Raw genomic sequence first — 15,197 nt, 5'->3', positions numbered from 1 at the left:
TCATTTCATTACCTGTTGTTTCTGGGCACTAATTCAAGTGTTCCCCATTGCTCCTGGGTTAAAAGGAAGCAAGTGGATGGGTGGGATATTTGCATGGACGTCCAGCAACCACAGATCTGGTACTTCTTCTCCTCCCATTCAAGGTTAACCCCTACCTCACTTGAGCTGGCATGAAGCAAGCTATAAAGTTATGCCACCACCCTTGCTATTGTCACCTGCACTACAACTTTCACTGCTACCTTAGCGGAGGCAGCAGCAGTAATGTGCTATTGCCTCCCTTACACACACACACACATGCACCGCTCTTCATTCTTGGGTGACCTGTCTGCCCACTATTTAGCGCACACGCTGATTTAGTCGCAATCTAGTTACCCTCCTAAAATTCAAAGTCAGTACAAAGTTAAATCAGCCTGAAGTGACACACGTTTTTGCAGTTATGAAATGTGGGGGTTGGGGGGAGATTATTTAACCCTTTCATCAGTACAAAGGGCATTGGATTTGTGATTTCATCAAAGGATAGGTGTGCCTATTTAAAATGATGAACACTTCACATATACCATTGTTTGAAGACAGGCGTAAACACTTGCATGCTTTATCTGAGAATATATTACATGACGCTTATTCTGAAGCAACTTTAATAGTTTAGCACTCTGTTTTCATGAGGCATATGCTTGTATTGTAATATTGACATTTTCAGTTATGCATATTGCACTAAACTGGCTCGCTTACTGGAAAAGCAATATTGCAGTCTTGATTTCATCTCAGAGACCATGCCCTCATATTAACAACGTCGATAAGGCTGCGCATTAAGGCGCAGCGCCGCCACTTTGATGCGCCTTCTGACCATCTACAACGGAAGGAGCACAGTTGTGGGCTTTCTGGCCACCACCGCCACGCCTGCCCACCCGAGCAGTCACGTGACTGGTCTGGGAGTGCCTTGGAGCATCTGCGCCCCCTCTTCTAAGGGTAGAAGGGGGGTTACGAAAAATGGGACTGACGTGTGTGTTTTTTGGTTTTTAAGCTGTAAATGCGAAGGATCGCATTTACAGCTAACTGGAGGGGGGTAAACAAGGGGGAAGGAACAGGGTGCTCCCTCCCTGGTGGGATTTCCAACCCACCCACCCCCGTTACATATATTTTTTGAAAACAAGGCTCCGCAGAGGTGCGGAGCCTTGCTCCAAGCTAAAAAAGTCAGGGTAAGTACCCAACATTTTTTAGTGCAGAGCTTTGGGGCTTTGCCCCTGGATTGCTTTGGAGTGGCGGCTGTGTCATGTAGATTACCTGCTGCCACTCTGAAACAATCTAGGGGCAAAGTGCCTGTGTAGACAAGCCCCCAAAATACCTATCATAGCTTTTTAGCAACTCTTTGTGTCTGTAACTTGGCTCAATGTTGCCCCACTAAAAAAAAAAAAGTGTTGGTTGCAGCTTGCATTTTGAGATATTTTTTTTCCTTGGGGAAGTAGCAACATCTTTGTGCAGGATGTGAAGAAAGAGGCGGTGAATATTTCTTCCTGTCTAACAAGGATTCAGAACTGAGGCAATTCTTACAAGTCTGGATGGGCAGCTAGATGTTTCTCACCAAACCCAGAGGGAGTCACTGAACAGATACAACACCTACACTGTTTCTCATCTCGTTCTTAGACCACGAGTACGATGGTAACAGCTAAAAGAAGAACCTAACTAGCTTGCAGCCCCTACATCTGGAGAGAATGACTCCTAGTGACTCACCAGACAGGAGTAATCTTAATCTTTCTATGTGGGAAGATTAAAGTGAAAACATCAATTATTTGAAAGTATGGAGTGATGCTCCAGGTGGAATTATTATTTCACATATTGTACTTTCATTTCTTTTGAATAGTTAATGTCTATCCAACCCATTTGTATTACTTACCCCGGTGCTGTCCCCAATCCAGGAGAGGGATACTGAGCCACTGAGATCATTGAAGACATGCTGTAAAGGCAATTACAAATATAATTCAGTCTATAATGTGTGAATGCAGCTCCCATATAAAAAAGGCACAGATGAAGCTTTCCCAGATCCATTAATGCAGGGAGTCACCAATCCTTTTGGTCCCAAGGGCACATTTAGGAATTTTTAAAACTATTGTGTGCACCATCATAAAATGGCTCCCATGGCGGATGTGGTTTGTCATCTAATGGCTGCCATGGGGGCCTGGCTAGTCAAGAGGTGGCGGAGGAGAAATAGTGAGGCTAGGAGGAAGAGGGAAATGGAAAGAGTTGCTTTCTGGCCCGCCCAATCTTCTTCTGTCCACACAGACCTTTCCCCTTTGCTCTCTCCCTACACACCTCTCTTTCGACTCCTAGGCTCTAGCCTCACTATTTCTCTCCCCCAAACTCTTTCCTCGCTGTTTCTCTTACTTCCTTATCCATAGCGCTCTCCTTTCTCTCCCTTCCTATCCTTGCTCTTTCTCTCCCACTCATCCCTGTCTCTTGCTGTTTCTCTCCACTCCCAGCCTCTAGCCTATTTCTCTCCCCGCCACCTCTTTTCCTCCCCATTCTCCTCGCCTCTAGCCTTGCTCTCTCTCCCTCTCTCCCTTTGCCTTGCTTTCTTTTCAGGTTCAGGAATAGGAAAGAGAACCTAGAGCCCTAACATTTCTCAAAATATGGAAGCAATGAGTGAATAGCGTTGTAGGTGCCATTGAAGTTGCCCGTAGGCACTACACTGGAGACCTCTGCATTAATAAGCTTGCCACCTAATATACCACATGTGTGCATTCTTTTTACTCAGGATATTGCTGGATTGTTGCTAACTCTGCAAGGCTGGAGAAATTGGGAGAAATTTTATGCAGGGGCTCTCCCACAGCCCTGTTTATATTTAAAAAGTCCTTAAGCCAGACAAATAACAAGGAAGAGATGCACAACCAAGTATTTACTCTCTGTGTCTCTCTCTCACACACACACAATCACAGAAGAAATAGCATAGGCTGTAGGCAGGTTGTAAACACCACTGTTGCTTTGCATTGCTTCTTCAAGTCATGCCATGTAAGACTCAGAAATGCCCAAATATATGTTACCACCACCATCAGCTTCTGATCACTTTGGTTTCTTTTCCACCATAATGGCTCGTTATCGAGGCAAACAAGCTGTACACCTATTATTTGATACGAGAAGCTTACTTGCCTTTCAGCATAGCCAACGCACCTAGTGTGATAATCCATTCTCCACTACCAGATGCCTGAGTATAGTCAAACACAACAACAAGGGGTCCTGAGAACATCTCAATAAGCCTCTATGATCATTAACGCTTTAAAAGCCCTCTTCCAGGAAATCATTCTCTTGAAGCACATGGAGCCCTCCTGCATTTCAGGAATATCCAAGTGGCAATGAGAAGGGCATCTGTTAAGTAGAGTGGTGTCAAACATGTATTCTTGTTTGACCTTGCAAAATTGGTCAAATGTTGCTGAAGCACATTCATATTCAGGCTTACTCCACAAGCGATTGGAAGATTTACTCCAGGTTATGAAAAAGAACCCCCGAGTCTTCTGTTCCTCAGAGTTAACCAAAATGTATTGAAGCACTTGAAATACAAGTACTAGAGTAAGCAGCACCGCTCTGTCATGATGCAGCTAAGGTTCAAACTACATGATACGCAGAGTTCAGCGATGCTTTTCTCCACGGTTTGTTTTAAAAACAAAAGCAGACTGCAAGTCTGAGCCGAAGAATGGTGCGCTGAGAGGCTGCTTGACCCTTTCCACTCATATCTGCTTTCAGCTTGAAATCACCTCCCCTCAGACTGCTTTTTCTTTTTTCTTTTTTACCAATGGGAGAAAATGGAAAGGTGTTCCCATCGTTTTCAAATCCCCAGCCTGTGGGTAAAAAGTAGCTTTTGGAGGGCCCTTTGAGGGAAAAAGTCAGGGTAAGGTCCCAACTTTTTTACCGCGCAGCTTTGACAAAAAGCCCTGCGGTGGTTGCGAGTTGGCGGCTGCGTCCAGCGCCACTGCACAGCCACTACGAAGCTTAAAAGACACATAGACAGCCCCTTGGTCTATTACTTTCATGAGCAATCATTTTGATAAAATTGATATTACAGGTTTTGGGGGCAAAAAACCCACTGGGAATCAAGGCTCCAGGACATCATTAATCCTCCTGCTACATTCATGGCTGCTTGCTTCAAATGCTGCTTTTACAAATCAGATGTTAATACTCACGCTGTAGAAGTACAGTATGAGGTGGTACCTCATAGAACTGTTAAGGCATTTTATTTCAACAACTCTCAACTCTCAGCCAGTTGTGAAAATGGGAGACAGGGTGGGTGGGGGAATGAAAATATGTATCACCAAAACAATGGTAAATAAGAGGAAAGTTGCAGGAGCAATGCATTTCGCAGACTACCAGATAGATAAAGTGCCTGAAGATCTTCTGTATTTTGCAGCGTTTGAAATTATTTCCAAAGGCACACAACTACACATATATAATAAATTTCAAAACTGGAGTAAGAGAATACTTTTTATCAGATATATCAATTTTTATATTCATCAACTGCAATGAAGAGCTCACCGTGTCTGAGGCTTTACAAGTCTGGCCGGGACTTCAAGTGAACTTCTATATGGAATTGAGGAATGAATCCCTCCATTTATTCATGGCAATAGCTTTCCCGATGGTGCCAATAAGCTACATTTTCTGAAGAAGCTTCACGCAAAACAGGAAAAAACCCGGAGGCCTATTGTTCTCTTTGTAAAAATAGCATTGCAAAAAAAAGTGCATTCCCTCTGTATAAAATATCTTCGCTTAGCATTTGCTCTTTATCATCAACTGTTTGATTGTTTGTCTAAACACTCTTGATTCAGCCATGTTTCCTTATAGAAAATCTTCTTCTTATTATTATTATTATTATTATTTATTTATTTATTTATTTATTTATTTATATAGCACCATCAATGTACATGGTGCTGTACAGAGTAAAACAGTAAATAGCAAGACCCTGCCGCATAGGCTTACATTCTAATAAAATCATAATAAAACAATAAGGAGGGGAAGAGAATGCAAACAGGCACAGGGTAGGGTAAACAGGCACTGGGTAGGGTAAAACTAACAGTATAAAGTCAGAACAAAATCAAGTTTTAAAAGATTTAGGAAAAAGAAAAGTTTTTAGCTGAGCTTTAAAAGCTGCGGTTGAACTTGTAGTTCTCAAATGTTCTGGAAGAGCGTTCCAGGCATAAGGGGCAGCAGAAGAAAATGGACGAAGCCGAGCAAGGGAAGTAGAGACCCTTGGGCAGGCGAGAAACATGGCCTCAGAGGAGCGAAGAGCACGAGCGGGGCAATAGTGTGAGATGAGAGAGGAGAGATAGGAAGGAGCTAGACAGTGAAAAGCTTTGTAGGTCAACAGGAGAAGTTTATATTGGATTCTGAAGTGAATTGGAAGCCAATGAAGAGATTTCAGAAGTGGAGTTACATGGTCAGAGCGGCGAGCCAAGAAGATGATCTTAGCAGCAGAGTGGTGAACAGAAACCAACGGACTGATGTGAGAAGAAGGAAGGGCAGTGAGAAGAAGGTTGCAGTATAATTGAGTTTCACTGTAGCACTATCAATGTTATTTCATGTTTCAGCAATGATACTATACATATAGAACATAGAAATTGATATATTGGAATTAGTCTCCTTGTTTGTTCTTTCTGTAAAAATAGCGTTGCAAAAACAGTTTGTTCTTTTTGTATAAAATATCTTTGCTTAGTGTTTGCTCCTTATCATTGACTGTTTATTTCATAGAATCATAGAATAGCAGAGTTGGAAGGGGCCTACAAGGCCAACGAGTCCAACCCCCTGCTCAATGCAGGAATCCACCCTAAAGCATCCCTGACAGATGCTTGTCCAGCTGCCTCTTGAAGGCCTCTAGTGTGGGAGAGCCCACAACCTCCCTAGGTAACTGATTCCATTGTCGTACTGCTCTAACAGTCGGGAAGTTTTTCCTGATGTCCAGCTGGAATTTGGCTTCCTTTAACTTGAGCCTGTTATTCCGTGTCCTGCACTCTGAGAGGATCGAGAAGAGATCCTGGCCCTCCTCTGTGTGACAACCTTTTAAGTATTTGAAGAGTGCTATCATGTCTCCCCTCAATCTTCTCTTCTCCAGGCTAAACATGCCCAGTTCTTTCAGTCTCTCTTCATAGGGCTTTGTTTCCAGGCCCCTGATCATCCTGGTTGCCCTCCCCTGAATACGCTCCAGCTTGTCTATGTCCTTCTTGAATTGTGGAGCCCAGAACTAGATGCAATACTCTAGATGAGACCTAACCAGGGCCCAATAGAGAGGAACCAGTACCTCCCGTGATTTGGAAGCTATACTTCTATTAATGCAGCCCAAAATAGCATTTGCCTTTCTTGCAGCCATATCGCACTGTTGGCTCATATTCAGCTTGTGATCTACAACAATTCCAAGATCCTTCTAGTTTGTAGTACTGCTGAGCCAAGTGTCCCCCATCTTGTAACTGTGCATTTAGTTTCTATTTCCTAAATGTAGATCTTGGCATTTATCCCTATTAAATTTCATCCTGTTGTTTTCAGCCCAGCACTCCAGCCTATCAAGATCACTTTGAAGTTTGTTTCTGTCTTCCAGGGTATTAGCTATCCCACCCAATTTGGTGTCATCTACAAAATTGATAAGCGTTCCCTGCACCTCCTTGTCCAAATCATTAATAAAAATGTTGAAGAGCACTGGGCCCAGGACTGAGCCCTGCGGTACCCCACTCGTTGCCTCTCCATAGTTTGAGAAGGTTCCATTGAGAAGGTTGGACTACCGCAACCTTCTTCTCACTGGCCTTCCTTCTTCTCACATCAGTCCGTTGGTCTCAGTCCACCACTCTGCCGCTAAGATCATCTTCTTGGCTTGCCGCTCTGATCATGTTACTCCACTTCTGAAATCTCTTCATTGGCTTCCAATTCACTTCAGAATCCAATATAAACTTCTTCTGTTGACCTTCAAAGCTTTTCACGGTCTAGCTCCTTCCTATCTCTCCTCTCTCATCTCACAGTATTGCCCCGCTCGTGCTCTTCGTTCCTCTGATGCCATGTTTCTCGCCTGCCCAAGGGTCTCTACTTCCCTTGCTCCGCTTCGTCCATTTTCTTCTGCTGCCCCTTACGCCTGGAACGCTCTTCCAGAACATCTGAGATCCACAAGTTCAATTGCAGCTTTTAAAGCTCAGCTAAAAACTTTTCTTTTTCCTAAAGCTTTTAAAACCTGATGTTGTTTGGACTCTATACTGTTAGTTTTACCCTACCCTGTGCCTGTTTACCCTACCCAGTGCCTGTTTGCATTCTCTTCCCCTCCTTATTGCTTTACTATGATTTTATTAGAATGTAAGCCTATGCGGCAGGGTCTTGCTATTTACTCTGTACAGCACCATGTACATTGATGGTGCTATATAAATAAATAAATAAATAATAATAATAATAATAACAACAACAACAACATTGAAAAGTACCCTTTGAGTCCGATTCTGTAGCCAACTGTGAATCCACCTAATAGTTGTTCCATCTAGCTTACTTTTAGCTAGTTTGTTAATCAGAATATCATGGGGCACTTTGTCAAAAGCTTTGCTGAAGTCAAGATATATGACGTCCACAGCATTCCCACGGCCCACAAGGGAGGTTACCCGATCAAAAAAAGAGATTAAATTAGTCTGACAGGATTTGTTCCTGAGAAATCCATGTTGGCTTCTAGTTATCACTGCATTGACTTCAAGGTGTTTACAGATTCACTTCTTTATAATCTGCTCCAGAATTTTCCCAGGGATAGATGTCAGACTGACTGGTCTGTAGTTCCCAGGTTCCTCCTTTTTGCCCTTTTTGAAGATAGGGACAACGTTAGCCCTCCTCCAGTCGTCCGGCACCTCATCCGTCTTCCATGATTTTGCAAAGATAATAGACAAAGGTTCTGAGAATTCTTCCGCTAGCTCCTTCCTTACTCTAGGATGCAGTTTATCGGGCCCTGGAGATTTGAACTCATTCAAGGAAATTAGGTGTTCTTTGACCATTTGTTTATCAATCTCAAACTGCAATCCTGCCCCCACAACTTCTGCTTCACTTTTTCCAGGGGGGTCATAAACCCGCTTTTGGGAGAAGACTGAGGCAAAGTAGGAATTGAGCACCAGCCTTTTCTTTGTCATCTGTTATCAATTTGCCATCCTCATTAAGCAGCTGAATCACCATTTCTTTCCTCTGTCTTTTACTACTCACGTATCTAAAGAAAGCCTTTTTATTTCTTTTAGCATCCCTTGCTAATTTCAGCTCATTCACAACTTTAGCCTTCCCGACGCCATTTCAGCACTTCTGCTCCACTTGTCTGTACTCTTCTTTTGTAGCCTGGCCTTCCTTCCACTTCCTATATGTATCCCTTTTTGTTTTCAGGTCATCTCTAAGCTTTTTGTGGAGCCACATTGGTTTCCTCTGTTGCCTTCTATCTCTTCTCCTTGTTGGAATTGTTTGTAACTGTGCCTTTAAAATTTCCTTTTTTAAATACTCCCACCCATCCTGCACTCCTTTTCTCATTAGGCTCATTTGCCATGGGACCTTACTTATCATAGTTCTGAGTTTATTAAAATCAGCTTTCCTAAAATCCAGAGTACGTGTATGGCTACACTCAACTTCTGCCTCCTTCATAATCAAGAATTCAAGTATGACGTGGTCACTTTCCCCCAGAGTTCCCGTAACTGCGACTTCATCCACTAAGTCATCCCTATTGGTCAATATCAAGTCAAGGATTGCCGATCCTCTAGTTCCTTCCTCCACTTTTTGTAGGAGAAAGTTATCACCCATACATGTCAGGAATTTCTTGGAAGGGCCGCTTTTGGCAGTATTGGTCTCCCAACAGATATCAGGGTAATTGAAGTCCCCCATCACTACTACATCACACTTCCTTGAAACACTCGCAATTTGTTTCTCAAAAGTTTCGTCCTCATCTTCTACTTGATTGGATGGTCGGTAGTAGACTCTGATTATCATGTTCTTTTTATTCCTTGCCCCATTTATTTTAATCCAGATGCTCTCGATGGGGTTCCCAGTCTGATCTGCCTGTATTTCTGTGCAGGGATGGGTATTTTTTAACATACAGTGCAACTCCACCTCCCTTTCTATTTCTTCTGTTCTTTTTGAACAAGTTATATCTGTCAATTGCTATATTCCAGTCATGGGAGTCATCCCACCAAGTTTCAGTTATACCTATCAAGTTGTATTTGCCTTTATGTAATAAGAGTTCAAGTTCATTCTGTTTGTTTCCCATGCTCTGGGCATTAGTATATAGACATCGAAGACCATGTGTTTTATAGTCTGGCTTTTTTCCTACATTGTTGCGGACACTATTTTGGGGCACTTTTGGAGCTGTTCTCTGTACTGCGGTGCATTGGCCTCCATCCATTGTTGCCTCGAAGTTTACATCTCCCGCCCCCTTAAGATTCAGTTTAAAGCCCTCCTGATCAAGTTCTTCATGCTGTGGCTGAACACATTCTTTCCAGCCCTTGTGAGGTGCAACCCATCCTTTGCCAGCATCCCATGTTCCAAGTAGTGTAGCCCTTGGTCCCAGAATCCAAAACTATTTTGTCTAAACACTCTTGATTCAGCCATGTTAGCTTGTTAATATAAACCGTATAAGTGCATTTCACTGTAGCACTATCAATGTTATTTCATGTTTCAGCGATAATACTATATATATAGAATATAAAAATTGATATATCTGATAAAAAATATTCTCTTATCCCAGTTTTGAAATTTATTATATATTAGTAGTTGTGTGCCTTGAGCATTACATTTGTTTGATTTTGTCAACTGCTGCCTTCTGTATTGATTTACTGAAATTATTTCCCACCATCCCAAGTGTTAAGACTGCTGCTTGTTTAGTAATCCAGTCAAATGGTAGCAGTTTTCAACATTAATACTACTCCCGTTGACTCTTGCATCTAAGAGACTTGCAATTAGGATGGTCATTTATAACTAGTAAAAAAAGACCACCAAAAAAGAGGGCAGTGATTTGCATAACATTTGCATATGATTTTTTTGCAAAGATGCATATATAAAAATTATAATTTAAATAGAAATACAGAACATTACATCAAAATTTGAAAGACCGTGACCGGGGGGGGGGCTAGCTATACATTTAAAAAGGAGCCATCTTTCATCCACCACAGGGCTTTCTCATGAAGCTGTGCATTGGAAAAAATCAGGGACTTTCCCTGATTTTTCCCACCACAGAGGTCACTACAGCTCTTCCTCCATCTGACCTCACTCCACCGTCACGCTGGGGCATTCCCGGCCAAAAGGTAGCCTCTGCTTGGTTGCCGGAAGCCGAGTAAGGGGCAGGGGGCAAGTCTGATGACCTGAATGGCCGCCAAGAAAGCTCGCACTGTCTCCTCCAGTTAGGATTACTTGCTGCCGCCCCACAGCAGCAATATCACAGTGTTTGGCGGTAGAGTGGCGCCAACGTGGCACTATGAAGGCAGGGTCCAGATAGCCTGTGTGTCTGCCTGTTCAGTCTGCTGCCCTGATGCTAACCACTGAAGGGCAACAGTTCTTACGATTTTTATCTTTAAACTAGAACTGGATAGGACATCACTTCAAATACAGGATGCCTTCAAATAGAGGATGGTCCTCAGGCAGGCTGTCAAATAGAGGACTGTCCTGTGTAAAAGAGGACACATGGCCACCTCATGGCAGTGAATCAACTGTATAGCAATATTGGGGGAAGGAAACCTTTCAATGCAACCCATTAATTCAAAACACTTTTGAAATACAAACAAACTTGTATGAAATAGTTTCTCTTCCAGAATATTTTTAATTATCAACATTACATGTCAGGGCTTTGGGTGGCAGGAAACCATTAATCTCTTCTTTTTCCTTATTTTACCATGAGATTTCACATCTCTAGGCAGGACAACAATTTTGTAAACTACCCAGAGAGCTTCAGCTATTGGGCGGTATTGTTGTTTATTCGTTCAGTCACTTCCGACTCTTCGTGACTTCATGGACCAGCCCACGCCAGAGCTTTCTGTCGGCCGTTGCCACCCCTAGCTCCCCCAAGGTCAAGTCTGTCACCTCCAGAATATCATTCACCCATCTTGCCCTTGGTCGGCCCCTCTTCCTTTTGCCTTCCTCTTTCCCTAGCATCAGCATCTTCTCCAGGGTGTCCTGTCTTCTCATTATGTGGCCAAAGTACTTCAGTTTTGCCTTTAGTATCATTCCCTCAAGTGAGCAGTCTGGCTTTATTTCCTGGAGTATGGACTGGTTTGATCTTCTTGCAGTCCAAGGCACTCTCAGAATTTTCCTCTAACACCACAGTTCAAAAGCATCTATCTTCCTTCGCTCAGCCTTCCTTATGGTCCAGTTCTCGCAGCCATAGGTTACTACGGGAATACCATTGCTTTAACTATGCGGACCTTTGTTGTCAGTGTGGTGTCTCCGCTCTTAACAAACAATTCATTCATTACTTTCTCCCCACATACCACCCCAAACACACACACTTGGTGACTCTGCTTGGTGACTCTGTCACTCTTTTTACATATTGGAGCAACTTTTGACTTTGCCAATTTGCATGTGCTGCAGTCTAAATACTTTTCACAAGATTTTAAATTAAGTCCTTCACACATATCAGGCATTTTCTGCAGTACTTTGAACCCTGCATGTCCCAAACGTCTATGCAACAGGTGTATACAATTGTCATGTACAGGTGTGTTGCTAAATACAGAACATACATCTTTAGAACCTCCTTCTCCCTTGGGCAACATTTCATAAAGATTGTTTTTCAGTACACCTAGAGCCAAAACCTCATTTTCTTTGAGCACTTTACATTCTTTGTTTGAAAACATTACACTGTATCCTGCATGGTCTAAACAAGACACACTTAACAAATTATGCTCAAGACTTGGCACACATAATACTTTGTTCACAGTCTCACCCAAACTTGGAATGAATACAGGTCCTTCTCCAGCAACAACTGACACTTTGCCATCTGCCAACGTAACATAGTCCCGGTTGGTAGGATGCAATTTTTTAAACAACCCCTTATTGTTCACAATATGTTGACTGGAACCACTGTCCATCAGCCATGTGCTTTTTGGGTCATTTTCAACAGCCTTGACCACGGAGACTTTCGGTTTTGCAGTTTTCTTTTTCTTGCCTGAATAAGCATGCTTCTCCGTCTGGCTAGGGCAATTCTTTCGCAGATGCTCTGTGGAACCACAACGAAAACAGCGCCTCACTGCAAACACTCGCTCCTTATCTTCACAAGCTGCTTGTTTGGTGGGAGTTTCTCTTGGCTTAGCAGTTTGCTTCTCAAGCTTCTTTTGCTCTTCTTCTAACAGCCGGCCGGTCAGAAATCGTAACGTCAGCTCACTTTCACGCATAGCCTCCAAACTCATGACAAGGCTATCCCATGAATCATCTAGCGAACTGAGAACAACGTAGACTTTATGACATTCAGTAAAAGTCATGCCTCGCTCTTCCAGGTCTGCAAACAATTGCCTCATCATGTTGAGATGTTCAGACACACTGGAATTCGGCTGCAGTTGAGCTCTGTACAGCTTCCGCGTTAGCGTGACCTTGCTCACGGCTGAATCTCTCACATAAATCTCTCGGAGATTCCTCCAGCATTCTTGTGCTGACACCAACCCACGAACATGTACAAGTTGATTATCTTCCAGACACAAAATAATGCTGGCTAGAGCTTTCTCTATACTTCTCTGTTCACCTTCATCTGGCTGAGCAGGGGGATTACTGACAACTGTCCATAAATCCTCCCTCCGGAGATATTGCTCCATCTTGACGCTCCACGCCAGATAGTTGTGCTCATTCAAACGGCTCAGGGACAAACCTCCCAACGCCATACTTGACGCCATCTCAAAAAACTGCACACAGATGTCTTACTTGCTTTCTTCTAGCCCCTCCTAGGCAAACAGCAACAACATTCACCAGGCTGCAGATTGAGAAGACTCTTCTTCACTTCCAGGACTCCAACAGCAATTTGCCACCACACTGGAACACCTCTAGTCAGGCTGAGCAATCTGGGCCCATAACCTGTCAAGAGGGTGATGTGTTTCACACCAGCAGAGCATGCACAGAGTGCAAATAATGCAAGCAGAACCAGAGGATCCAGGTAGCAGATGAAACAGTCCAATGAAGAAGGAAGCACTCAGACACAGTAGCTTTAACTACTAATCTAAGTTTACTTTACAAGTATATACAGAGTAAAATACAGAATGACGCTCCAGCAAACTCTCCAATATTCTTTCTCCAAACTCTCCACACTGATTCCCCATCAGTAACATATTTATACAAATGAACACCAATCACAGTGTTCTCATGTAATGTGAACACTGGATTGCATCAGCTAATTTGCTGTTCTGCCCAGATACTCTCCACCTGTGTATCTGGCCTCTTTCCAAAGTCTTGAGATGACTTCTTCTTAGGTCTCTAGTTCCAGCAAAAACTTACACAGGTTAAAAACCTGACAGGTTTTTAACCTGTGTAAGTTTTTGCTGGAACTAGAGACCTAAGAAGAAGTCATCTCAAGACTTTGGAAAGAGGCCAGATACACAGGTGGAGGGTATCTGGGCAGAACAGCAAATTAGCTGATGCAATCCAGTGTTCACATTACATGAGAACACTGTGATTGGTGTTCATTTGTATAAATATGTTACTGATGGGGAATCAGTGTGGAGAGTTTGGAGAAAGAATATTGGAAAGAATGCTGGAGCGTCATTCTGTATTTTACTCTGTATATACTTGTAAAGTAAACTTAGATTAGTAGTTAAAGCTACTGTGTCTGAGTGCTTCCTTCTTCATTGGACTGTTTCATCTGCTACCTGGATCCTCTGGTTCTGCTTGCATTATTTGCACTCTGTGCATGCTCTGCTGGTGTGAAACACATCACCCTCCTGACAGGTCATGGGCCCAGATTGCTCAGCCTGACTAGAGGTGTTCCAGTGTGGTGGCAAATTGCTGTTGGAGTCCTGGAAGTGAAGAAGAGTCTTCTCAATCTGCAGCCTGGTGAATGTTGTTGCTGTTTGCCTAGGAGGGGCTAGAAGAAAGCAAGTAAGACATCTGTGTGCAGTTTTTTGAGATGGCGTCAAGTATGGCGTTGGGAGGTTTGTCCCTGAGCCGTTTGAATGAGCACAACTATCTGGCGTGGAGCGTCAAGATGGAGCAATATCTCCGGAGGGAGGATTTATGGACAGTTGTCAGTAATCCCCCTGCTCAGCCAGATGAAGGTGAACAGAGAAGTATAGAGAAAGCTCTAGCCAGCATTATTTTGTGTCTGGAAGATAATCAACTTGTACATGTTCGTGGGTTGGTGTCAGCACAAGAATGCTGGAGGAATCTCCGAGAGATTTATGTGAGAGATTCGGCCGTGAGCAAGGTCACGCTAACGCGGAAGCTGTACAGAGCTCAACTGCAGCCGAATTCCAGTGTGTCTGAACATCTCAACATGATGAGGCAATTGTTTGCAGACCTGGAAGAGCGAGGCATGATTTTTACTGAATGTCATAAAGTCTACGTTGTTCTCAGTTCGCTAGATGATTCATGGGATAGCCTTGTCATGAGTTTGGAGGCTATGCGTGAAAGTGAGCTGACGTTACGATTTCTGACCGGCCGGCTGTTAGAAGAAGAGCAAAAGAAGCTTGAGAAGCAAACTGCTAAGCCAAGAGAAACTCCCACCAAACAAGCAGCTTGTGAAGATAAGGAGCGAGTGTTTGCAGTGAGGCGCTGTTTTCGTTGTGGTTCCACAGAGCATCTGCGAAAGAATTGCCCTAGCCAGACGGAGAAGCAAGCTTATTCAGGCAAGAAAAAGAAAACTGCAAAACCGAAAGTCTCCGTGGTCAAGGCTGTTGAAAATGACCCAAAAAGCACATGGCTGATGGACAGTGGTTCCAGTCAACATATTGTGAACAATAAGGGGTTGTTTAAAAAATTGCATCCTACCAACCGGGACTATGTTACGTTGGCAGATGGCAAAGTGTCAGTTGTTGCTGGAGAAGGACCTGTATTCATTCCAAGTTTGGGTGAGACTGTGAACAAAGTATTATGTGTGCCAAGTCTTGAGCATAATTTGTTAAGTGTGTCTTGTTTAGACCATGCAGGATACAGTGTAATGTTTTCAAACAAAGAATGTAAAGTGCTCAAAGGAAATGAGGTTTTGGCTCTAGGTGTACTGAAAAACAATCTTTATGAAATGTTGCCCAAGGGAGAAGGAGGTTCTAAAG

The 15,197-nt window shown here is 43.2% G+C and overlaps 1 protein-coding gene across 2 annotated transcripts in view; it reads right to left on the bottom strand.

Annotated features, from left to right (window-relative positions):
• SORT1 (sortilin 1) overlaps positions 1–15,197 on the bottom strand; it is a 65,844-nt gene that overhangs the window by 29,960 nt on the left and 20,687 nt on the right. The window contains exon 2 of one of the 2 annotated variants that reach the window (XM_063140641.1): positions 1,892–1,951. In XM_063140641.1, the coding sequence (XP_062996711.1) occupies positions 1,892–1,951 (60 nt within the window). Of the gene's footprint in view, positions 1–1,891; positions 1,952–15,197 lie in introns of those variants that run through there. The other variant, XM_063140647.1, reaches the window with a different exon arrangement.

The sequence above is a fragment of the Elgaria multicarinata genome, chromosome 1, assembly GCF_023053635.1.
Source record: "Elgaria multicarinata webbii isolate HBS135686 ecotype San Diego chromosome 1, rElgMul1.1.pri, whole genome shotgun sequence".
Lineage (NCBI taxonomy): Eukaryota > Metazoa > Chordata > Lepidosauria > Squamata > Anguidae > Elgaria > Elgaria multicarinata.
This window is presented reverse-complemented; position numbering and strand designations above follow the sequence as displayed.